At 45.4% G+C, this 25,476-nt stretch overlaps 1 protein-coding gene across 1 annotated transcript in view; it reads right to left on the reverse strand.

Moving 5' to 3' along the window:
• Positions 1-2,340: 2,340 nt before the first annotated feature.
• LOC147702654 (neuropeptide Y receptor type 2-like) overlaps positions 2,341-25,476 on the reverse strand; it is a 223,614-nt gene continuing 200,478 nt past the window's right edge. Inside the window, exon 3 of the mRNA XM_086928815.1 lies at positions 2,341-3,805. Coding sequence (XP_086784941.1) covers positions 2,608-3,756 — 1,149 coding nt within the window. The 5' untranslated portion in view covers positions 3,757-3,805 and the 3' untranslated portion in view covers positions 2,341-2,607. The remainder of the gene's footprint in view (positions 3,806-25,476) is intronic.

A 25,476-nucleotide genomic window follows, 5' to 3' on the forward strand; every position in this document is an offset into this window, starting at 1 on the left:
AGCAGCCAGCCCGCCCACTGGCAACAATAACCAGCCCACCATCTCCTCCTGGACACTGATCACGACTGAAGAGACCACCTCCACCATGAAAGGCATCCACTCGGGGGTCCCCACAGCCCCCTGACCACCAAAAAGCTATCACAGAGCCCTCCACCACCATCGCACCCGAAGTACAATGCACCATCAACACCACCTTCGAAATATGCTACTTCCCCAACGACTGGAAATGCGCAGAACTTAGACCCCTGCTCAAGAAGCCCTCAGCAGACCCGAAAGACCTGAAGAACTACCGGCCCATCTTGCTCCTCACCTTTGCAGCGAAAGTCGCTGAGAAGACCGTCAACGCAGAACTGACAAGGTTCATCAAAGACAACGCCATCCTCGACCCTTCTCAATCCGGATTTGCAGCAACCACAGCACAGAGACTGCCCTACTTGCCACCACAGATGACATCCGCACCCTCCTCGACCAAGACCACACCACAGCCCTGATTCTACTCGACCTGTCAGCAGCATTCAACACTGTCTCCCACCGCACACTCGCAGCCAGACGACAAGACCCCGTCATACAAGGAACTGCTATCGACTGGATCCAATTGTTCCTCACCGGAAGAAGCCAAAGGATCAGACTACCTCCCTTCCTCTCCAAACTCACGGAAATCAACTGCGGAGTCGCACAGGGATAATCGCTCAGCCCAACCCTCTTCAACATCCACATGGCCCCCAAGCCGCCATCGTCCGACAGCACGGCCTCAGCATAGTATCCTACGCCGGCGACACCCAGCTCATCCTCTCTCTCACCAAGGACCCCACCACATCCAGACTCATCTTCCGGAAAGGAATGCAAGATGTCACAGACTGGATGAGCAACAGCTGCCTAAAGCTCAACTCAGAGAAGACAGAAGTTCTCATCCTCGGAACCACCCCATCGGCATAGCACAATAACTGGTGGCCCACCGCCCTCGGCAGCCCCCCGACCTCTATGGACCATGCCAGAAACCTTGGCATCATACTCAACTCCTCCCTCTCCATGAACCGACAAGTCAATGCAGTTGCCTCCAACTGCTTCAACATCCTCCACATCCTCCGTAAAACCTTTGAATGGATCCCCCCAAGGCAAGGAAGACAGTCACCCACGTGCTCATTACCAGCTGGTTGGACTACTGAAACGCCCTCTACACTGGCATAAACAAGTCTCCACTCCGCAAGCTCCAGACGATACAGAACATTACTACCAGACTCGTCCTCTCTATCCCTCAAACCAAGCACATCAGCCAACACATACGGAAGCTCCACTGAATCCACGTCGAGAAGCGACTCACTTTCAAGATAGTCACCCATGCCTACAAATGCTTACAAAAAAAGGGACCCTAATACCTCAACGACAGAATCACCCTCCACGTACCAAAAAAATCCTCTGCTCCGCCAACCTCATCCTCGCCGAAACTCCACGCATCCACAGAGCAAGAGCAGGGGGAATATCCTTCTCCTACATCCCTGCCAAGAACTTGAACAAGCTCCTGACCGACATCAGACGTGCCTCCTCCCTGAATACATGAATGGAACTGCTGACCCCACCCCTCCCAGTGCCGTGAGTCCCTCGCAGGTGATTAACGAGCTCACAATCCCCTGATTGATTGATTGATTGATTTGAAAATGTTTGCCCGTTAGCCCTATCTTACATCATCAGCAATCTCTAAAAATAAGATCTCCAGAACCCAATAATAAGGGTTCCAGAATGTCTCTTTGTTTGATGGTGTGTGGTTTCATTGTAACCATTATGGTGACATTATTTACTAGAGCCCTCCTCCAAAGCCCAGTCTCTCATTATACGTTTTTACATGAGGCTTTTCCCTATAAAACTGTGAAAGGGCTTTCTTAAGTAACCGATATATAGCCCTTGGCAGCAGGCTGCAATGCTAAATTAACAATTTTCCATTTACCAAACATTACATTTCTTAGCATTTTTCCACTCAAATTTCATGAATATCCTGAACCATGTTAAATGTGAAATCTGAAAGCCTGTGTGACGGATCTGCCTCCTGTTCATGTTAAGGCAGGTATTCTAGAATGCCAAGGAAGCTGTGATGTAGGGGTCTCTCTGCCTGTCTAACAATATTTCTCCTGATTTAGAAGATGATCCGACAATGAGGTGCTCATCCCAGCAATGCAACAGGTTGCACTGGTGAGTACTGGTTGCAGCTTGTTCAGCAATTTGGAAAAGGCTTCCTAATATTGAGACCAATTTCACATTTTCGGAGATGCTAATTTCTAAGGAAAATGCAAGAAAAAGGAAGCAGGATTTTTGATCACTTTTGACAATGATATGTACGAATGCACATTTATTTGATACGTCTTCTCTTTAATGCGTTTCAGTGGTACATACAGGTTTTTAGTCCAAAATGCACATGTAGTGGTGATGGTCTATCTGCTGTTAGAGAGTAGAGCTGTATGGTCTTATGCACTTAACATGTCTACGCTGAACTGTGATTGTCACATAGGCAATTCAAAACGTTTCATGGTGAGAAATTATCACTTCTAGGTGGCAAAAGCCAACATTCAAATGTCTGATCACTCGGTGGGTACTGATCTCCATTCACCTCTTGATTTAGACTTCGGTTGGTGGTGGCCCATTGCCCAATGTGTTTTTAAAGCTCCCTTGGTATGTGGTTGCCCTAAAGGTGAATGATGGGCCACGCAATGACCCATCCATGTGACTGCCCTCTAACTTGTCCTTGCAGCCGAAGAAGAGTAGGAAGCCATTCCTGTAGTTCCGGTTCATCCAGCCATAGAGCAGAGGGTTGACGAATGTGGAGCACATGGCAACAACGTGGAAGATGGAGTACATGAGCTTGTACTCCTGAAAGATCAAGACCAAGTCCAGGTCGATTGCCAGCTGGAAGATGTGGAAGGGGAGCCAGCAGACAGCAAAGACGACCACCACCATCACCAGCATTTTGGTGGTTTTTCTTCTCCGCTGCTGATTGTCACTTCTAGCAGTGGGGCTGATGTGGCTCTTCAGCTTGAACCAAATGCGGATGTAGGCATAACTAATGATGGCAAGGGGCAGGACATACTGGAGAAGGAGCATGGACAGGCTGTAGATGGTGGCATCTCTGCTGTTGCCCGAGGGCCACTTCTCGGAGCAGACCGCCATCTTCAGGTTGATGGACGGGATGTCTTCATGCCTGTATTCCCTAAATATGGCTAAAGGTGCAGCAAGCAGAGCTGAGGACAGCCATGTGGCAGCAATGACGAAGAAGCTGAACTTCTTTGAGATCCTGCTGTCCAAGTGGAAGACGATGCATCTGTATCTGTCCACTGCAATAACTGTGAGGGTCAAGGTGGACACATGGACACTTAGCGCTTGGGCATAAGGGAATAGGTGGCACAAAACAGATCCAAATTTCCATTCATCCAGCAGAGTGTAGACCAGGGTGAAGGGCAGGCACAGACTGTCCACCATCAAGTCTGCCACTGCCAGGTTGGCTATGAAGTAGTTGGTGACAGTCCTCATGCTCCGATGCTTCACTATGATGTAGATCACCAGAGAGTTCCCGATGAGCCCCAGCATGATGATCAGGCAGTAGGCTGCTATCAGTGTGATCTGAACCCCCAAAGTCTTGGTGCTGTCCATCATAATAGCGCCAGATCCATAGTGAGGAAAGCCGGGGGTGTGCCAGACCCGTGGGATCTTCTCATTACTCACAATCTCTTCCCCTACATGGCTTTGGTTGGCTGGCTTCAGGCTCCCCATGTTGCGCAGAAACTCCGATGCAGGGTCGCTGCAATCACCAGGGCTCAAGCTGGAAAGTAAAAATAATGACAGCTTTAGAAAGACAAAACTCCTGCCGCTTCATTCTCAAGAAGATGGCACAGTTTGCAAAAGCACAAGCTCAGCGCAGAGGATCTTACTTTGCACAAACAGTTGCTCATACATTATTGATTTGCGAATGGTAAAATGACTTATTTTATGCCCTTCCTCCAAGTCACTGGTTTTTCACCCTCTCCATTTTTTGTAAACAATTTTTAATCAGTTTTGCATTTATCACAGACATGACAATTTCAATTTCTTGTGCTTTATACATTCCCGTTAACAACATTGTGCCATTGTGAGGATATAACATGTCCTATTCCTGTTCCGATCAAAGCCGTCCACGTCTACTTCTCCGGATTCGACAGCCTTGTTGTCCACTAAGTATATTATTCATATCTGTTCTAGGCTTGACCTCTGTCCTTGAGGGCAGTGGCACACTGCTCTAGGATTATGTGCACTCAAACTCCGGGTTTTTCACCCTCTCCATGACACGGCCCACAGATGGACTGTAAACTCTAGACTTTTCCCAGTCCATAGGATCTTTCTCAACTTCAGCTGCACCCGCCCCTCATGACTCCTCCGTTGACCACTCCTGTGACACAGCCCAGTGCCTTATACCACCCCCCCCGCCCCATGACATGGTTCTTTCCTTTAATTAGCTCCAAGATCCGAGTACACAGCCCCTACCCTCCAGCTCCCCCTTGGATTCCATGTCTTGCCTTTGTCCCCCCCCTTTTGCTGCCCCACTTCCACAGCCATTGGACTGAAATCAGGTCCTGGAATGAGCAGTGTCCCTTGCAAAATTGATATTTTTTACCCAGTTTCCAAAGGGCATTTGCACAGGTTTCTAGGCAAGACTGCCTCGATTACCATGCCCCTCTGGCACTCAATGATTGTGAGTGGAAATAGCGATGGACAGGCTGCCCTCTGTTGGGTGGCCTATTGGACATCATCTTAGCTGGCGCTGTGGTTGCCAAATAGGTGTTTCAATCACAATGGCAGCGCTGAAGATGGCTCTGCCAGTGAGAGCACTAAATTCAACTGCCCTCAAAATAGAGCAGCAGAATGCAGGGGATGGTGGATTGGGCATCACCTTTTTTGCCAGATGTGCCATTAGCTGCTTGATACACCGGCTTTGTCTCCAGTAATTTTGCAAAGTTCACATTATGCTTGTTACGCGAAATTCCCTACATTATGCTATTACTCGACCTGGTATGAATGGACAAAATGCACGTTGCTGTTGTTCACGGCACTTGTGAATATACTTATTAACTTTTCCTTTTTTTATTTATTTCCCAATAGTACCTAAACAGAATCCTAACATTCTTGGTGCTTTAGAAGTACATACCCCTGTAGTACCCTTAGAACACCACAGTGGACTGCTGCACTCCAGTGGGTCCTTCATACACCCTAGAATCCAACCCGTGTCCACCCCAGCCCTGTAAAACAGGTTATAATTGCTGGACAATGGGAGAGGCTCTGCTGAATCGACTACAGCAGCTGGAGGAGTCTGAAGGCGTCTGCAAACTATGGAATAGGGCTCTAAAGGCATGCTCCCCAATATATTTACATGAATGTGGCTGGAGACTTGGGCCATTCGGTCTTGTTTATTTTTTAACAGCTAGACTGGGCATCAATTATCTCGTGGTAAACAGGCAGCTCGGCTAGTCTGAGTCTTCAATACCGTCGACAGTGAGCTAGGCCTTGAAGTTTTGCCAGGCAACCGCGTGGAGTCAAGAGGGCACAAGTATCCAGCCAACATTCCAGTCAGTAATCCCAACATTAATTCTGATGGTAAGACAGTGTAACACAACAATAACAACGGAAGGTAATTAAGTATGTAACATGCTCCGGATTGAAAATCAAAAGACAGGAAATACTTTAAATTTAGTTTACTAACAGTTTCATAACAGTTGAATAAATAGAAAAGCTATGCACCAATCAGTACTCAACAATTGAAAGAAAAAAATCTTGCGTCATAAGTAGTAATGGGAATTCATACCTCCACACCCTTCTATGAGATTGGCTACTCTTTCAGCTTCATCGTCGGCCATTTTTGAAATGTGACTACTTAGTCCATCCAACCCTACTTGTATAACCTGAGCATCATTTACAGTTAGGATGTTGCAGCAGGAGGGAATGAGATTTTGTTGGATAAGATAGGCAACCATGCTTGAAATATTGTAAGCTGATCAAGAAGGAGGGACTGGATTTCGTGTACCTCAGAGTCTGTTCAGAGCTACTAACTCACTAACACATCCCTGAATAAAGGTGTCTGAAAACACACTCAGAAACTCACTGAATTCACGACACAGAGGGCATCAACCTTTACCAGGTCTAGCGCAATAGAAATAGCTCTCCAGTACAGATCACTTTTGGATATTTAGACATAGATGTTTAGGATATATGCTCATGCCATTGAGGCCACCTTAATTCGGATTAGCCTTCCGAGTTGATTTGGGTATCATCAGAAAGGAATAACATAACAATAGAAAAGTCAGGCTTATGAGGTTAGGTGGCTATCAATCGACTGGATAATGACTATGTCTTGAGGCCAGTGCTAAATATGATCTCCACCCTTGCTTTATCTTCAGAGGAGTCCTGTGTGGACAAGAACGGGTGCACTGAGAGAACTGGGAGACGCATAACTGAGGGTCCTTGACTGACAAGGCCTGTGCATAATGAAGAACGCCTTCACTTGTACTATTTCCTCTAGGGGCAGCTGCATTACCGAGAGTGGATAGGCTGCAATTTCAGTGAGCTGTAGATGGGGCTGATTTGAACTCTTGTGAAGTTTCTTACCATGATTCCAGGGATGCGTAAGTGAAGCTTACCTCTGTGGTGTAAATGAGAGGGCGGCACAGCGATGGCCACCAGGCTCCCTTGAGGGAAGCTGTGTGTACTATGGCTATCTGTAGAGTGTGGGCACACAGACCCCAAAGAAAGAAAGGGATTCTTGTCTTATGCAGTTTGGGTTCTGACAGAGGCCGCTGGGACAGGACGGAGATACTGATTTCGGGCAGTCACCGGAGATCACCAGCCAGAAGGGCTCCTTTACATCGCAAGATTACTGCACTGCTTTTTGCACTAACCGGGGTCTTTTTTTTCCCTCTTTTAAAAACTTTGTATATGTACAAATGAGTTACATGGTTTTAACACTTTGTTATGGTTTTTAGTAATCAAACAAAAAAACTTTGAATTTGGCTCCTTTCCCGAGGTCGCCAAAGCTCCATTTGTGGGTCTCACTCCAGCAAGACATGGCCGCACAGCTGGCATTGTGTCTGGCACATCAACTGCAGAAGGTGAGTATCTGTCAATAGGTCAGAGGTTATCATTCACTGGTACACTGCAGGCCTTTGCTGCTGGGCAGCCTCAGCCAACCTTCGATGGATATCATTGCAAAGATGGTCCCTGAAAGGGTCCTTACCTGGCCGTGCATGGTTTTATACTCATTTTAGCGAGGAACGCTTCAATCAATTGAAAAAATGTCATACTCGAAAACAGCAATATTGCTCTTGTTAAAGATCCCTCCGTTTTATTACAACAGAATCTATACATTATACAATCTATACATTATTATATAATCTATACATTATACAGTATATAATCTATACATACATCTTTCTTAACGTGATTAACAATAACAACCTGTCGCCAGAGATCTGCCTTTGCATCTTCCTTACTCACGCAAATGCTCACGTCACAAATGGCGATAATTCAGCAACATTTTGCGTTCTCTTTTGCACTTCTGACTCCAGTCCTGGCCTCCCCGTACTCTGGAAGGTCTGAACTAGAAATGTTATGTTATGTTATGTTATGTTATAGTGATTTGTATAGCGCGCGGCTGCCCCAGCCAAGGGGCGTCCCGGCGCTGCGAGAAGACTAAATGCAGAAAGTTAGAAGCACAGAGAGAAGAAGAGGCATTACTGAAAAAGGTGAGTTATAATGGCCTTTCTGAAAGCCAAAAGGTCCTGCATGCCACGGATTGTTTCCGGTAGACTGTTCCATAGCTTGGCAGCTAGGAGGCTAAAGGATCGACCTCCTATTCTGGCCAGTTTGGTACTAGGGATGATCACGAGATGTTGTCCCTCTGAGCGAAGCGACCTCCTAGGAGTATAATCCGACAGGAGGGGGCACAGCATTGGGGGAGAGGCGGTTTTAAGAATTTTAAAGGCTAAACAAAGTGCCTTGAACTGGACCCTTTTGCCCACTGGGAGCCAGTGCAGTTTTTTCAAGGCTCCGGCCACCGAAGAATGGCGGGGGAGGCCTACCAGCGCCCTGGCAGCCGCATTCTGGACTCTCTGTAATCTGGTGGTTTCGGCAAGGTTAGCCCCCAATAAAAGAGAGCTAGCATAGTCCAGTCTTGAAAGGATGGTCGCCTGGACAATTAACTGGCGGGTGCGGCAATCGAAGAACCTCAAAATAGGTCTGAGGTTACGTAAGATGCCGAAGCAGGTGGCAGCCACCTTTTTAGTGTGGTGAGTAAACTTCAATGCCGAGTCCACCCAGACTCCCAGATTTTTAACGCATTCCTTTGGCTTAGGAGGTTGGCCCAAGGTGTCAGGCCACCAGCTATCTCCCCAGGACGCGGTGTTTTTCCCCAGGAGCAGTATCTCTGTTTTCCCCGCGTTAAGTTGGAGGAAATATCACGAGTTCTCCAGTAGTCATTTGTGTTAAACTTATTCCTACCCCTCGGTATTTGTATCTAATGTTATGTGACAAAGCGAGAGACGTGGGGTATTCTGTCTGATGTGTTTTATTGTGCTGAATTTATAAAGCGCTTCACATCTCAGTCCATCACCACTTGGTGCTAATAGCTGTGTGAATTATTAGCAAAGTCGCATCTTGCATGTGTTGGTTCTTCATCACGGGTGTGTGTGCATTTGTTTGTTTGTTGTTGCTTGTCAGGACAGTGGGGCAGATTTACAAGCCCTTGCGCCTCTTTTACGACGCCATTGCATCACTTTTGTGAGGCAGCGGCGGCGCAAAAAAAGCGCCATGCTGCGGGGTATTTTCAACGTGACGCATCTGGGAGATGCGTCACGTTGTAAAGCCCTGCGCCAGGAGTAGGCATTCATGCGCAGGGGGGGCATTCCGGCGCAGGAACGCCTCCTAAAAGTGGCTGAGTGAAATCTACAAGATTTCACTCAGTCACTTTTAAGCCCATGCTGCGTCAAAACCCTGCGCCTGCTTGAAGCAGGCGTAAGGATTGACGCAGTATTTAAAAGATAGGGCACCCCCGGAGCCTTGCTGGAGCTGCAGCGCGCTTGCGACGCAATTCCAACAATGCGCCACCTTTACGGCAAATGCGTCACAAATCTGTCGGTTTTTGCCCCATGGTGCGCCGCATTTACAATGCGGTGCATCCATGGTGGCAGAGCCCTGATGCACAATAACTGGTGCATCCCTGCTGATATGCAGGGATGCGCCAGTTATTGTAAATCTGCCCTAATCCTGGGTCCTAGCTTGTTCCACGTCTCTGTCCTATGCTCCAGTCACAGATTTAAAGCATTATAGTCCCAAAGTTCAAGTTTGTGTTTCTTCAACTGGTGCCCGCGTGCCGGTCTCTTTCGCCCAGTATCCCTGTCGCCCTCACTCTGTCGCTGCTTTGCGTCCAGTGTCCCTTTCCATCTCACCGTGTTCACGTCTCCCTGTCCTAATACTAACGTTTGTGTCCTCCTTTCTCAATGTCAAAGCCTGCGTCTCCCATTGTTCATGGCCATCGCTCTTTCTGTTGTAATTGCCTTGTATTCCTGATCTATTGACCATTTCCCCAGTACAGTGCTTGTGAGAAAACCAGAAAGAATGAGAAGGAGGCGTTGTACCGGCTGAAGAAAGGAATACGAGGTGGAATTGCTTCATGCCTCACTGGAGGGTTGTTTTGTAACCCAGGGGCCTTCAATTTTTTTTAATTTGAGCCCCCCATAGGCAGAATATTTTTAAGTTGGGCCCCCTCCAAAATTTAGGGGCATATCAGCAAGGGCCTTATCTCTGCTTTTTTGGCTTTAAAAGCCAAAAAAAGTGGAGATAAAATTATTGCCCTAACATGCATTAGCACATGTTAGCACCCGTTTTCCCGATGTGCACATCGTGAAATTTACAAGGAGGCCCACGCATTTTAGCAGATATTAGTTTTTGGCCAAAACCGCGGTTATCGCCAAAAACTAACATCTGCTAAAATGCTGACTTATCTATACTATACATTGGGGTGGATTATGCTGATATGCCCACAGGGTTGTATCAGCAAGGTTCTCGCTGTTTTCCATGGAACATCGCTGGAAAACCAGCGATGTTCCATGTAAAAACACCGCTATTGCTGGAATAATTATTGCCATTGTGCTAAGCGTTGTTAATACAGTGCTAGCACGGCGATAATTTCCAGCGATAGCCAGCAATAACAAATCTCACGCTAAGCGCCGCCAGCGATAATTATCGCTGCAGCTTGATAATATGCCCCTTAATGGCTTTACTTGGGAGAGGGGAAGGGTCAGGGTTGAATACAGGGAGCAGGCTCATATATTTCAGGGGTACTTTTTCTGCAGCTCACAATCCATAGTAAATATGAGACTTATAAAAGAGCAAATATAGCAAGCAAAAACTCTACTATAAAGACTTTGGGTGTTGAAAGCCCCTCACACACCTGGGACCCTATGCAACTGCACCTGTTGCACTAATGATAGCCCTGGCCCTGAGTAGCAGACTGTGTCCTGTGCCTCTTTCACCCCTTTCCCACCATGCCTGGCCATCACCCAATATTGAATCAGATTCTCTGTCTCTTTCCAAATGAAATGATCTTCTACATGTTGCCCACCACTTTGCAGCAACGGTGCCCTCAGCCCTCATGCTAACAAGGAAAATGGGCCTCCAATCCTCTTTTATCAAACAAGACAGTCATAATTGTTATCTGGTGGGACTCTCAAACTCTTGGGCCCAGTGTCATTGTGCCTGCTTCAGTAATGACAGCAACTGCCTGACCTTGTTGAAGACATTGGCCTCCATCTTGCCCCATTCTCCGCTCTGCAATCTCTCTGAGACCTAAGCTAAGATGTCTCCCCTGCTTCAATGTTCCCCTCTCTTGGGCCACTGGTCCAAGGCCCAAAGCAACACTGGCACAGCAGTGGTGCACTGGGTCCTAACGTAAGCAAGCACGGATATTATAACCATATTAATTGGGGTTTAGAAGGTGCCTCAAACCCCTGAGCCCCTGTGACACTGCATCTGCTGCACAAGTGATACCTACTCCTCTACCCATTCCACTGACCATCGTCCCAGGCCTGAGTCCCTGCTGTCCTCCTCCTTGCATTAAAAAAGGGGTGGAAAAACTATTTCGCCACCTGTTGCTTTGGACCTTTTTCCTGCACAGCAAGGGTGACTTGGGCCAAAATGCTAATAGCAAAATAGGGTTTCCACCCATTGATTTGCTGGAAAACACAGACAGAATGTGGGTGCAGTGGTCGCTCATAACATTGTCCTAGTGTCACTGCAGCTGCTGCAATGATGCCAGTGATGGCCATTTAAAATATAAATCCCAACCTTCCTCAGGGGATCTCCCAGAGGGAGCTGTGTCTGTCCATTTTTAAATGCTATGATTAGCCCCCCACATAGCACCCACTCCGCTGCTCCATTTCTTTGCCACTATCCATGGACTGGGAACTAAAGAAGAAACAGACTTTCTCCACAGTACGTGCTACCTGAAAGAAAGGTAAATATGTGCAATTGGTTAATTACTAAATGTAAAGGCTGCTTGGACCTGAGTACAGGTTTTTATTTATGGAGCCACTAGAAACTTCACGGTGAAAAAGATGTATTCTTTTTGAGAGGTGATCTAGGGGTGTTAAACTTTGGGAAGCACCCTCTTAATGGGTTTATAAAATACACAAGGTACAGTGTGTTACCTATTACTAAAATATATTCTTTTGAAAGCACTTGTTTTATCTTAAAAACTAAATCATTTTGAGCATCATTACTTTTACTCAGGACAGCTGGAAATTTGCAATTTTGTGGCTGCAGAATCTTCTACATAATTATGGATTTGCTGCATAATCCACCATCTTCTGTATAATCTGCAGATTTTAAACAAAAAAATGTGTTTCTAGCTCGAACAGATACAAAGTTACTAAACATGACAATACATTCTACAGCGCAGGGTAAGGTCCATTGCAAAGTTCGGCTTGTCACCTTTCTGTTGCTTATTGCTATATTTGGGTGATAAACTGGTACTAATGAGGAGAAACCTTTGCCCAGACAGTGTAGCATGTAGAAAGCTGACAAAATAATGAAGTAATACCATTCCAAAAAGAGCGACATTAAGGCTCATATTTTGCCTTTTTTTAACAAATAATTTAGACAGTTGTGCTGCATAACTTAGTCCTACTTTGCCGCATAATTCCAGTGGCCATGCTGATACTGTGTGCACTAATGCCCACATGCATCAAGGTAAATTGCATTCGCAAACGGTGCGAATCGCAAAATTCGGGCGTTTGCGAAAGCAATTTCCTTTTTTGGGATGCATCATGTTTTTTTATTTTTTCGCAATTTAAGGAATCACAATTATGTTGCGATTTCTTAAATTGTGATTGCATTTAAGAAATCGCAATTTATGATTTCTTAAATGCAATGCATGAATATTTTTTTTTTGCGAATTCGCAAATAGAAAGAGGTAAATTACCATGAAGTTGAACTTCATGGTAATTTACTAAAACTTTCAAAAATGCACAAAAGTGCATTTTTGAAAGTTTCATGTTACACACACACATGCCCTTGGGGCATGTGTGTGTGAAAAATGTTCTTAAAGTTAAATTTCAGGGGTGCAGGGGGGTCCTCGGGACCCCCCCCTGCACCCTTGAAATAGCATTCTCATTTTGGGATTCCTTAATTGCGAATCGCAAAATGAGAATGGCTACCCATTCATTCCTATGGGCCTCTAGGCCCATAGGAATCAATGGGAAGGGATTCCTTAATTACGATTCGCAAATTGTGAATCGCAATTAAGGAAAATTAAGGAATCGCAAAAAATATTGAAAATTCTTAATGCATAGAATTTTGCGATTTCTTAATTGCGATTCCTTAATTTTCGCAATTAAGAAATCGCAAAATGTAACAATGATGCATGTGGGTGCATAAGTTTTAAATAATGACTTGCATGTTCATAGTGCTTTGTGTTCCAGGCTAGGATATTAATAGTGTTATAAATGCACAAGCCACTATTACACACTCCGCCAACCAGGATGCAATTATGTGGTCATACAATTGGGCATTTACAGTGATCACATTAACCAATTAAGTTTTCACAACATAAAAAAAGTGTTCCCAATGAATAGTTTAATTTGCATTTATTTTTCATTTACGGTATTTGCATTATTTTATATGCAGATGGTTAAAGGTGAATACAAATATTTATGGAATATTGTGTTCTTTTTAGCCACTTAGCAATGTCTTTGACCCCGCCACCAGGGCGCCAATATTCACCATGCACTTTTATGTACTTCCACTGCTTGATTTAGATGAATACAGCCAGGAAACGCTAAATAAAGAAAGTTGCGCTTCCAGGCCATTTTCATTTACAAATAGTTCTAAAGACATTTGTGCCTTCCTGGAAAGACATCCACGGACCCCCAGGAGGGCGCACCCCACAGTTTTAAGACCTCTGTTCTAACCCAAAGCCAGAGGGCATTGAAAGTCGATGTGTTCGGGAACAATGGGTTGTACCTGTCTGTGGATGTTTTAAGAGTGAATCAGCATTTAATAATCAAAGCTATTGGCAGGGCGGGGTGGTCCTCTCAATCCATCGGGCAAATCCCCGGTGGGTTGGAGGCCGCTTTCGAATGACCAGGGTCACTGCTGGTGTCTCTCTCACTTTCCCCAGCTCCCAAAAATCAACTGGCCCAGCCACAAGATAATTCAAGAGCGAGTGAAAGGGAGGGAGTGGGTACAGAGGGAGAAGCAAGCGAGGAGAGATGGAGAGAATGGATAGAAGGAAGAATAGAGAGTGATAGAGCGAAGAGGGGAAGGGCGTGTGGCTGGTAGGAGCAGTTTCGACTGGGATGTCTTTGGTTCCCTAGTCCGGCCCTGGCTATTAGGGGGCCAGACACATTCTCAGCCGGCTGAGCAGTGTAACGGATGCAGGTTTGGGCATTTGTTGAGTAAAAGTAGCAGGCACTGTTGCATGCTCATGCTCTTCCCCTCTCACATCCACTGATTGTGCAGTGTGGTTTGTTGCGCTTGCGTGCTGCAGTCATGTGGAGTGGTTGCGCAACTGAGTGGTTGTATTTACTGGCTGAGCATTTAGTCTGTCGAAGAGTGGCGGCAGGTGGACGTCTCCTGCTCCTCTACTCACCACTTCTGTTTGCACACTACAGCCCACCTCTTCCTGTTCTTTTGTGATATATTTCTGTTATTCCCTTACTTGCTGCATATCCCCCCTCCATCTATTTCAAGTATTTTTAAGCTTCTACATGAATACATTAGTAAAGCTAGAAAAGAAACAGTAGGGATCTCCATCCAGCATGCGCCCATCATACTCAGCCCAGACAATTCCAACGTCACTATTGCGGTTGCACAAAGTGAACGGGGCCTCTCCACCATGTCAAATGGGCCAGTTACCTGTATCCAAAAAGCATTGCAGGTGTTTGAGTGGGTGCCACTCTCCAGTGATCCCGGGAAAATAATTCGCCATAGAACAATGTTAATAAAAAATCTTGGAAGGGTCACTGGAGCACATCATTCCAAACTTTGAGACCACCAATAGCCTTAAGGGTTCTGTGACTCAGAGCTCTGATAATGGGTGCTGCCAAGATGTGTTAGTGGCACCTTTAAGCTCTTTTGATCCTTTGAGCCTAGCTCCTATTCTAATCTCCAGTTCCACACCACACAGAGAAGCAAACTCCAGTTGGAGAGAATTGTGAAAGAGTAGAACAGATTAACCTGAAAAGAAAGAAGAGCTTCTGGGAGCGGGTTGGAGCCTGTTTGCCTCTCTGTACTTTGCCAAGTGGCCGTGCTCCAGCTACATCTCACTCTACACTCAGAAAGGAGGTAGGAGGGACACAGGACCATAGAGAGTGGGATGAGGTCATTTGGGAGAGGTTTTCATTGGTGGGAGCCAGAAAGGAGTTTTCAGGACATTAATACTCAAGTCACTAAGCCTGATGAGCTCCTTGAAAAAGACACGCTCAAGGACTCCCTCGTCTGGAATTCCAACTCCTAGCATTCAAGATGCTCCGGTGCCCGAGGGCGAGTGACCGACAGAAGATCGCACCATCCTCCCCTCTCAAGATCTGCTTCTCAAGGTCACGTTTCAAGCTTGAGCAATAGCCTGTGCTCAAGAGCAACTGGACAAGATGAGGTTCCAGCTCGCTCGCCACACGGAAATCATTTGAAAAATGCTTTTAAATCAGCCTTGGGTCAACACGTCGGTCCAGTGATAATAAGGTCACGCTCTGCTAGTCATGCTACTGAGATGACCGTAACTCCTCTCACGTGAGTGAGTGGCACTTTCCAAATACAAACGACCCACATCGTGCATGTTCGTGTTAGGACTGACAGTCATGTCGACAAATGAAAAATCACTACCAAAAGAGAGTTCTTGCAAAAATAGGAATGCTGTGATTAAGGGTCCCAAATCGAAAGTGCCCTTTACAGAGGCCATTGTGCAATTTCTATGTCAAGAGCCTCCATGCATGACTCGTCAAATGAACTTAGATAGAAGAAGTAGCACGTGTCCATCTCTGCATTTCCATCACCCTTCGCCGATCACACCACGTCTGGGGAGAAGATTCACCATCATGCACTGTTCCAGACAATGTAATCATTTCTAGGGAATATTTACTATCATGTCTCGCAAAGCAGCTCAGCATACACAGTGAGTGTGTTGTGTTGCGTGAGATGGAGAGAGCAGGACAGCGCATATCGACGGAGAAATGGTTGTCTCTCCAGCACAGGCGCACAATCAGGCTGCAGTGCCACAAAAACATCTTTGCGCTTTAGTACAAGGGTCTATGTCAAGTCTAGCCTAGCATAGGTTTTGCATTGGAAGGACACCCTTCAAGTACTTAATATTATACTTAGACTTGCGTTTAAATGTTCCCTACTTTATATGTGTGCTGTATTGTGCAGCACACATGTAAAGATGGAAACATTTTGACAAATAAAAGCATTTTAAAAGCATTGCTCCTCAAAAATGCCAAAACCACAATGGTGTTTTTTTATGCAAAACCCTGTCTACTTTTTTAGTAAATAGGGTTTGTGTCAAAAACCGTTAGGTGGAGCATGGGAACACCCATCCACCACCCATAGAACTCCCCCTTGATGCAAAATAATGCAGAGCTGAGCTAAGCGCTACTTTACTTTTCTGTCAGTCACTTTCCAGTGCAAAAACGTGTTTGCAGGAAATTTAATTTCAAATAAACATGTTGCACTAAATCACTTTGTGAGCCAAAATCAGTGCAACATTTGAGTAAATACACCCCTGTGAATGCTATCCCTTTTTGGGCATCAGAGGATCAGAAAGTCTGAGATTTCAACTTGTCAAAAAATAGATTGTGCTTAGAGGCATGATAGAATGTTAGCAAAATACAACTTTGATAAATGTCCTGAACGTGAACTCCAAGGGAACCGAGAAGGCCCTTAGAAGAAAAAATGTAGCCTGGAAGGTAGGGAAATTGAGTTCAGAATTGATTCAGATTTCTTACTTGCGAACACTGCAAAGAATTTCCGTGTCGAAATGAAGTCTAGTGAGCAACTGTAGCATTTTTGCTGAGAGGCTGAAGCAAAATAAGGAGGTAGCAAGATTTCTGCCAAGCACCCACGTTGTTCCTCACTATGTCTTTCTGCTTTCTTCGAAATTGAAATTCTTTTTTTCCTAGCTTCTTTCTTGCCATTGCTTCTTTCCTTTGGTCTGCTGCACTCTTTGTCCCTGCCCCATCTTTGACTCTTGTGAGTGACCGCTAGGGTATGGAGTAGATGAAGTTAGCATCTGAAGTTCTATTTTCACCAGACTCAGTGGCTTCCTCTCCTGCATGATTTTCAAGGTTACATTACGGACAGCTTCATCCAAGCTCATCATCGTGTGAGCATCATTCTATTCTTTGAGTGAATTGTATCTGTTATATGTTGATGTTGTTGTTTCAATGCTTTCTTTAGGTAAAACATTTAGCTTGTTTGCCTGCAACTACTTTTCCTTCTTCAGCATCTTTTCACCCATCTTTTTGCCAAGATCTTAATTTCTGCCTTTGAGATATGTCTCTTTAGTTTGTACACACTGAAATAGCCCTTCTTGGCATTGTCAGCACAACTCTGGTTTCCTTCTTTTACATTGGATTAATTTCCTTTACAATCACATTACTCTTGAGGTACCCTGAAAAGCTGACACTTTTTTTGTGAAAATGTTTGGATGAAACCCTCCACGACCAGTGATGCATCCCATTTGAGAGATTACTGCTAATTGCTCTTGTTTTACCTTTACATCTTTTTGAGACTACTCTCTGTTGGACTCATATATATGAGGCACGCTCACTGTTTGATTTGATCTGTCTTGGCTCACCTTCTTGTTCCTGTTTCCTTTACCCCTAAATCTTCTTAAGACTATGTATGGGCTGAAAATTCGTTCCGCTCGCGGATTTTGCAAATTTTTGGCAATTTCGCGATCCGTGAAACGCGTGAAATTGCCCAAAAATCCGCAATTCGTGAGTTGGCGGATTTTTTTTTCTTGTTTGCGCTTTAAAAATACAATCTCGCGCGCGCGACATTGACTTACCATGATTCTGCATTTGCTGATGAGTTTTCCTCCCTGTTCGCGTGCACTGCGAGATTTTGGTAGCTGGCCGAGCGACGTCGCGAACACGTCATTGCGACCCGAAACAGGAAATTGCAACGCGAACACGTCATTGTGACCCGAAATAGGAAAAAGGCATTGCGAGCAGGCTGGTTAAGTGGAAACAACATGTTCGCGACCGTTGGGCCCGCATGCGCAAGTTCTCGTTCCCGAACTGGTAAAAAAATCTCGCGAACTCACAAAAAAAAAATATTCGCAAGCTCGTGGAAATTGGCGGATTTTTGCGAATCGCGATTGTGAATTCGCGTGAATTAGCGTATCGCGAATTCGCAAATTCCCCCCTTGGTTACTTAAGACTACTCTCTGTTGGAAACCTCCAGATGCAATGTAAACAGGAAGGATTTGTGGTACACAAAATTACCCAAGTGGATATTTCCTAAAGTCATTGAGACAGTCACAGTGTACATGTCAAGAGTTTGATGCAGTGATAAATCATTTCAAATATATTCTTTCCTCGCATCATTTATTTACACTGGTCTTAGTTCATAGTTTAGAGAACCACAATATCCATAATGCAATGTTCTTGCAGATGTAAAACCATGACCTCCCAAATCACTGATGCGTATGTTAAATTTACCTTTAGTTCTCACATGCAACTTCATACAACAAAGTTGCCCTTAGAGGATACAATTCCATATGTGGCTGCATTGTATGTTATTCATGCAATGTCCATGGCATGCTACTCGCAATGTAGAAACTGAAATCGTTTTGAGTTTGGCATGTGCCTTTAAAGAAATGTCCATCATTATGGAGTGCAAGGGAAAATTCCCCCACAAACCAGGCCAGGTGGACCTCCTGTTTAATGGTGGCCCTTCCACGAAACAATCCATATATGAGGCATACTCTCTGTTTGATTCAATCCTTCGTTTCTCACATCCTTGTCCCTTTACCCTTAAATCTTCTTAAGACTACTCTCTGTTGGACACATTGGTAGGCGACACATTCCATGATTGCTTTAACCTGTCTTAGCTCACTTCCTTGATCCTTGTTCCTTTACCCGTAAATTTTCTTAAGACTACCTTTGTTGGACACATATACATGAGGCACACTCCCTTTTTGTTTCAATGTGCTTCAGCTCACTTTCTTGCTCCTTTACCCTTAAATCTTCTTAAGACTACTCTCTGTTGGACATATGTGAGGCATACTCACTGGTTGATGTGATCTGTTTGAGCTCACTTTCTTGTTCCTTTAATCTGAAATATTCTTAAAACTACTCTCTAGTGATGAGTATACATGAGGCACATTCACTGTTTGGTATATTATGTTTTAGTTCACTTCCTTGTTTGTGTGCAGTTCTGTTGTAAGATTGCCACTTCAAAGAGCTTTGTAAAGCACACAACTATAATTCACTTGCTTTATCAGAACAAACGTGTGGGCAGAAAGTGTGTAGAGAAGGATGTTTTTGACGATTCATCAAGAGAGAGAGTTGCAGGACTACGTCGTTTATGAGACACACCCTACTGCTTAACAGATCGGAATAGACGCAGGTTGGCCTAGAGGGAGTTGAAAAACAATTCAAGAGGCAGGAAGGCTGTGGCGGAGCCACACTTGCAGCTGAACAAGCCGCAAGTTTTCAGTTTGACTTAGACGTAGGTGGGCATAATAATCTGGCTTTATCTAGGAATGTGTGCCCCACAGACTGGGACTTGCAATTTAATGTCAGTGTGCCAGTGCCAGCTCTTAGAGTGGTCATCTGCAATTGGCACCTTTACAGTAGTTAGCCTAACGGCATCAGCACATATTACTGAAATATTTGCTAGCCTGGACTTAGATTAGGATCTTTCTTAAATTAAGGTTTATTCAAAAGTGGAAAGAGTTAGTCGATTTGTTCACACCTGTTCTACCTGGAAGTATTAATGCTTCTTAAACCTCAAGAATTATTCCAGAGTTTACAGTGCTTAATTTTTTTTTTTTAAATACGTGCCAGGGCCCTCTTTAGAAGGCCACTGCAGCTTACACCATCCATTGCCCCTACCAGCACCACCAATGACAGAACCAACACAATTACTAACCATCACACCCTACAAGTGTGCCAAATCAGACTATTCCAACCCCCCAAATCTATAAGTATTGCTTAAGTGGCAGTCGTTAGTCACTTTTAATGTATTGACTTAATAAACAACTGTTATTGTGTCCATCTGTAATTTAGGCAAGTAGCACCACCATGTGGTTGACTGTTATGAGTGCCAGCGTTGACAATTAAGTGCTGGTGCCGAGCACCCCAAACCATCCGATCAAATCAAGGACTTTTCCCGACTCTCTGAGAACTGACATTAATGATGCTGATATTAGAGACTTCCCAGTGATCCGCTGAATTTTCACCCCCTTGTACAAGTTCAACTTCCGGCAAACAGGGCCGGTTCTATGATTTGCGAGGCCCTGGGCCAAAAGTGGATGCGCGAGGCCCTTCTAATTTACTTAAGGGAATGCGCAAGGCCCCTCTAATTTACTTAAGTGACCCCTTGCAAGAAAACCATTCAGAGACACTGTGGGAGGCCCACTGTACAGGAGTTTAGCACCCCCCACAGTTTTAACTTTCAGCCCACAAGCAATTTTCACACCTCCAGCCTGATAGGTGTAAGACTTGCTTGAGTTAACACTGTGGGGGAGCTAAAATACTGTACAATGTGCCTCCCGCAGTGTCTCTGAATGGGTCTCCTTGCAATTGGGACAAGGGGATGCGGCTCCCTCCCCTAGGCCTCCGGACACCATCCCTGAGAGGCCCAGGGAGGAAACCCCTTTCATACACCCTAATTGCAAGGAGACAGGTCAACAACAGGGCACACGATTGATTCGGGTCCCCATGCTGGTGGGCTGAGTGCGAGGCCCTGGGCAGCTGCCCACGCTGCCCATGCCTAGCGCCGGCCCTGCTGGCAAAGGCACCGTTGGAAGTGGGTACGGTAAGGTTTGTCAATTCATTTCAGGCAGGGTCCCCCTCGATGGACTCGTTTGGGTGATTTGAGCTCCCTGTGGTGTCGCTGGTTCATTACGACCTACTTCTCCATGGCATCCCAGCAGCACATGATATTGTGTCCAGCGCCATCTTATTCCTTTCCCTTGCTGATGAGTGTATCCTGTGCTCAACAATGCATTCTGGAGGACAGAAGCCAATGAGTTTATAGACCTTTATTTCCTTCACAGTTCTCCCCATTCCTCGTGGAGCTCCCCAGAGAGCCTCACTTTCCACCCTCCTTTTTAGGTCGAGCCTGGGCAGCCCATGCGCTGCTCTGCGAGGCATGCTGTATTGAGGTAGGGACTTGAAGCTCCGCCCACTCTCCGCCCTCATTTGTCATTGACTTGTCTCATTGTTCACTGTAAACCGTGGCTGTTCGTTGGTCAAAAAGGCTTAGTAGTCCCTCCTTAGTACCGCTTATCTTATTTAGTCACCTCTCATGGCGATACCCCCTGTTACATGTGTTGTTGCTTGGTAGGCTCTAATTACAGCCTCCGAGCACTATTTTCTCAAATAGATTTGTCCTGCCTGCTGTTGCTGGCGGGACACACTCTCTCCCAACGCTTTTTAAAATTTTTATATCACGCATTTGTAATGCAAAATGTCTTGCATTTGCTAGAGGTTGAGCTATTGGCATTGTAAATCACAATGCTTTTCATTTATCTGTTTTAAAAACAACACATAAATAAAAGGCATTGTAATTTGCAATGCCAATAGCTCAAACTCTCTCAAATGCGAGACCTTTAGCATTGCAAATGCTTGTTATTACTCCTCGGGGTCTACCTCTTGCATGTCATCCTCCGCGCAGATGGTGCTCAGTCAGTTTGTCAGCTGGGTCAGAAACACATTTCACCTTGTGCCAACCTCCATACATGGAAGTTAGCCCGAGAGGCGGGATGAGCATGACCCAGCTAAAGTCAAATGTGATGCAACGCAAGCACCGATGAATGAAGAACACCAGTGAATACCGGTTGTATGACGTTGCCCCGCATGCTTTTACCCCGCAGTTTTCACTCTGCAAAATCTTTTACAACGCAGGGCTTTTCAACGCACTCTCTTACAACGCATCCCCCATTACAACACAATTACTATTCTAACTCCAGGGTGGCGTTACTTTGGGGAATGCGTTGTAACAGTTTAAGGTGTAAAGCCCTGCGTTGTAAAAGTTTTTGCGGAGTAAAAAATGCGGGGCAAAGACATGCGGAGTAGAAAATGCGGGGTAAAGGATGCTTCCCGAATCCTCGCCCCTGCTTCTTTGTTGATCGATAACAAGGCACCTTCCCTCCTGTCCTTTGCCTGCCTTGAAACTTCGCTGCAACCTCCTAGGCCGTTTTCCCAACTTACTAAATCAAGTTTCATGCGCTCTTGTCTTGCAGAATCCAGAGTTTTATGCTACGTCACTCAATGAGTGATGCATGTCCTCCGTATGTATCCTACAAATCCATTCAAGCACATCTGGTTGCTGGTGATTGGCAGTAAAGGTCTGACTCAAGGGGACTTCTTGACACCTGCACCCCTGGATCGCTGCATAACTCATCTGGTGGCATTAATGCATGCCGCCTGCTGCCTCCCGCGCCGCATTGATCGGATTCCTCACAGGGGTTGTCGCGCGTGGAGCAGAGCGATCATTTAGCAGCTGCTGTTTACTTGAACTGATGAGTTTGTGCAAACATCTAAAGGGATTCTTAGAGTTATTGGAATGGGGTTTTAATGTCTCTCAACTCTTTGCCATGTCTCAAAGCTGATATTTTCAATAGTTCAGCACCACACTGGGATTGCGAAATTAGCCATTTCATTGACTATGTTTGCCTGCGTTTACATCACTTTCAAGACCCCGAGGGGTTTGCACAGGAGGATCCTGCTGGTTGGATGGATGCAGCAGTATTGCTTATATATTATTTTTGTATGAATCTTTTTATTGAAGACATGAGACAAAACAGCACACTGTTGTTGATTGGTACAGCAAATGAAAACAAGTTTCCTCTCAACCACAAACAGTCTCTGTGTGTTCCCTCCCCCAGCCCCATCACATTACCAACAACGAAATTTGACTTGGCGTGAGTAGCCAACGATAGGGGAGTGCAGGCTTGGCCGACTTTAACACTGGTGGCACCCTGCGCTACAATGTTTGTTGGTGCTCCCCAATGAGCACCTCAGCCACGGATTCCCTCACCAGCACCCTTTAACAGTGCCCCTCAAGTCTCCATAACCACTGTCTCTCAGATTCATTCAGTTTTATAGCACCATTCATATTAGTGTAAGGTGTCAGAGCACTTTACATCACACACACATTGCACAGACAATCATATGTGTGTAATCAGTGCATAGGCAATGTTGCATCAGACAGGTCTACAAGGTGTAGTTTAGGAGTGACATGTCATCGATATTAGTAGGCAATATAGTTTGAGTCCTTCTTCTGGAAAGGCACAAATTCAGTATTTAAAAGGTAACACCATTGTTAGGGGTTCTCTTTAATAATAAGAATTGTTTTCTACCCAAATGAACCCTTTTTGCAAGATTAGGAATATGAAAGACTGGGCAATAAAACATATAGCTCTAATGTATACTCATACCTTGCAGTTTCCATGCTTCTCTTTGATGACAGTTCACAGCTCAATGTTCTATATTAGGATTTTGACTTATAAACCACAAGTAACAAAAGGAGCTCTCTTATGGAAGCAGTAACCCACTGACCTATTTACATTATATGCACTTTGTTATCTGCATGGTACACGTTGTTAGCAGTAGACATTTTAACCCTCTGCGCTACCTTAGGATGAGTCAAAACTTCCACTGGAGAAACCACCAGTCTTTTTTCACAAAAACATTTAATCACCGGAGTTATCTTGATATTTTAATTGATGCCTGAAAATTGCTGGAGGCCAGAAACCCTGCAACAGGTTCTTTGAAAATGATAACATAGTTGCAAAAAAAATGACACCCCCACCCCCCGTCAGCTCCTGGTATGGTGGCACTGATCGCACCGCCCTAGAGCCGGCCCTGAGTGCAGGGATTTCCCCTATAGTCATTCCATTTTCCCCATATTGTTGTTCATGTCTGGGGACAGCCACGACCCTCATACACCACTTTCTCAGCCAGCATGCACCAATCCAGGTCTTGTTTCCAGTACCCCAGTTTAGGTGCTTGCTTCACCCCCCTTAACAGTGCAATATTTCATTTGGCTATCACCAGTCCTAGAGCCTTCCAAGTCTGCTCCATGTGGTTGAGATCTGTTGCATAACAAACACAAGGATATGCTGGACGGAGCACTGAAACGTTTGAGACACTCACCTTCAGTCACAGATCTGGGTTGAATCCATCATCATTCTTTAGTTCACTTTGCCACCTCAGTTCAGACCCAGCCATATGTAAATCGGTCTTCACCCTGTGCCTCATGGGAACAGTCCAGCCCGAATTGCCAAGCCAGGTCTTGCCTGAACCGGAAACAAGCATCCTGGGACAGGTTTCTCGGTAGCACCCTTCATCAGCCAGGCTAGATTGAGTCCAGGGGCAACGTGAGCAAGGGACCCACGTCTGGGCATACCCTGCCAACTTAGGGCCAACAAAGCAAACACAAGGAGATGATGGATGGAGCACTGAAACTTTTCAGACACTCATCCCCAGTCACAGATCTGGGTTGAATACATCATCATTCTTTAGCCCACTTCGCACACCTCAGAACAGACCCATCCATATGCAAATCAGTCTTGACCCTGGGTCTCATGGGTACAGTCCAGCCCGAACTGCCAAGCCAGGTCTTCCCTGAACCGGAAACAAGCATCCTGGGACCGGTTTCTGGGTAACACCCGTCATCAGCCAGGCTAGCTTGAGTCTAGTGAGAAAGGGGCATATGTATGAAACAGATTTTTAGTCGCAAATTGCGATTCCTTAAATGCTATGTATCAAGCACCCAAGTTGTGCGATTTCTCTTTAAGAAATCGCAAATTACCACCAACTTCAAGTTGGTGGTAATTTGCGATTTCTGTTAATACTGCACTTTTTGGCATGTTTCAAAGTGCCATGTGGCGCACATACATGCCCATAGGGCATGTATGTGCACCATATGCGCACACATGCTCATTTAAGGGGTGCATCAGGGTGTCCTTATGACACTCTTGCACCCTTGAAATTATTCTCAATTTGCGATTCTCAAATTGCGAATCGCAAATTGAGACTGATTTCCCATTCATTCCTATGGGCCTCCTGGCTCATAGGAATGAATGGGAAGGTATTCCCTAATTGCGATTTCGCAATTAAGGAATACTAAGAAATAGATAAATATTTGCGATTTTTTGTAATACATCCCGTTTTGCAATTCTCAAATAGCAATTCCCCAAAAATTGCTATTTGAGAATCGCACACACGGATGTTGATACATATGCCCCAAAGTGAGCAAGGGACCCACGTCTGGGCATACCCTGCCAAATTAGGGTGAACAAAGCAAACACAAGGAGATGGTGGAAGGAGCGTTGAAACTTTTCAGACACTCACCGCCAGTCACAGATCTGGGTTAAATCTATCATCACACCCATGACACCCCCACCCCAATTCAGCTCCCGGTGTTGAGGCACCGATCACACCATCCTAGAGCCGGCTCTGAGTGCAGGGATTTCCCCTATAGTCATTCCATTTCCCCCATATTGTTGTCCATTTCTGGGGACAGCCGCGACCCTCATACACCACTTTCTCAGCTAGCATGCACCAATCCAGGTCTCGTTTCCAGTACCCCAGTTGAGGCGCTTGCTCCACCCCCCTTAACTGTGCAATATTTCATTTGGCTATCACCAGTCCTAGAGCCATCCAAGTCTGCTCCATGTGGTTGGGATCTGTTGCATCCCAGACACCTAAGAGACATCATTTTGCAGAGAAGCACATAGTG

The sequence above is a fragment of the Lissotriton vulgaris genome, chromosome 7, assembly GCF_964263255.1.
Source record: "Lissotriton vulgaris chromosome 7, aLisVul1.2, whole genome shotgun sequence".
Taxonomy (NCBI): domain Eukaryota; kingdom Metazoa; phylum Chordata; class Amphibia; order Caudata; family Salamandridae; genus Lissotriton; species Lissotriton vulgaris.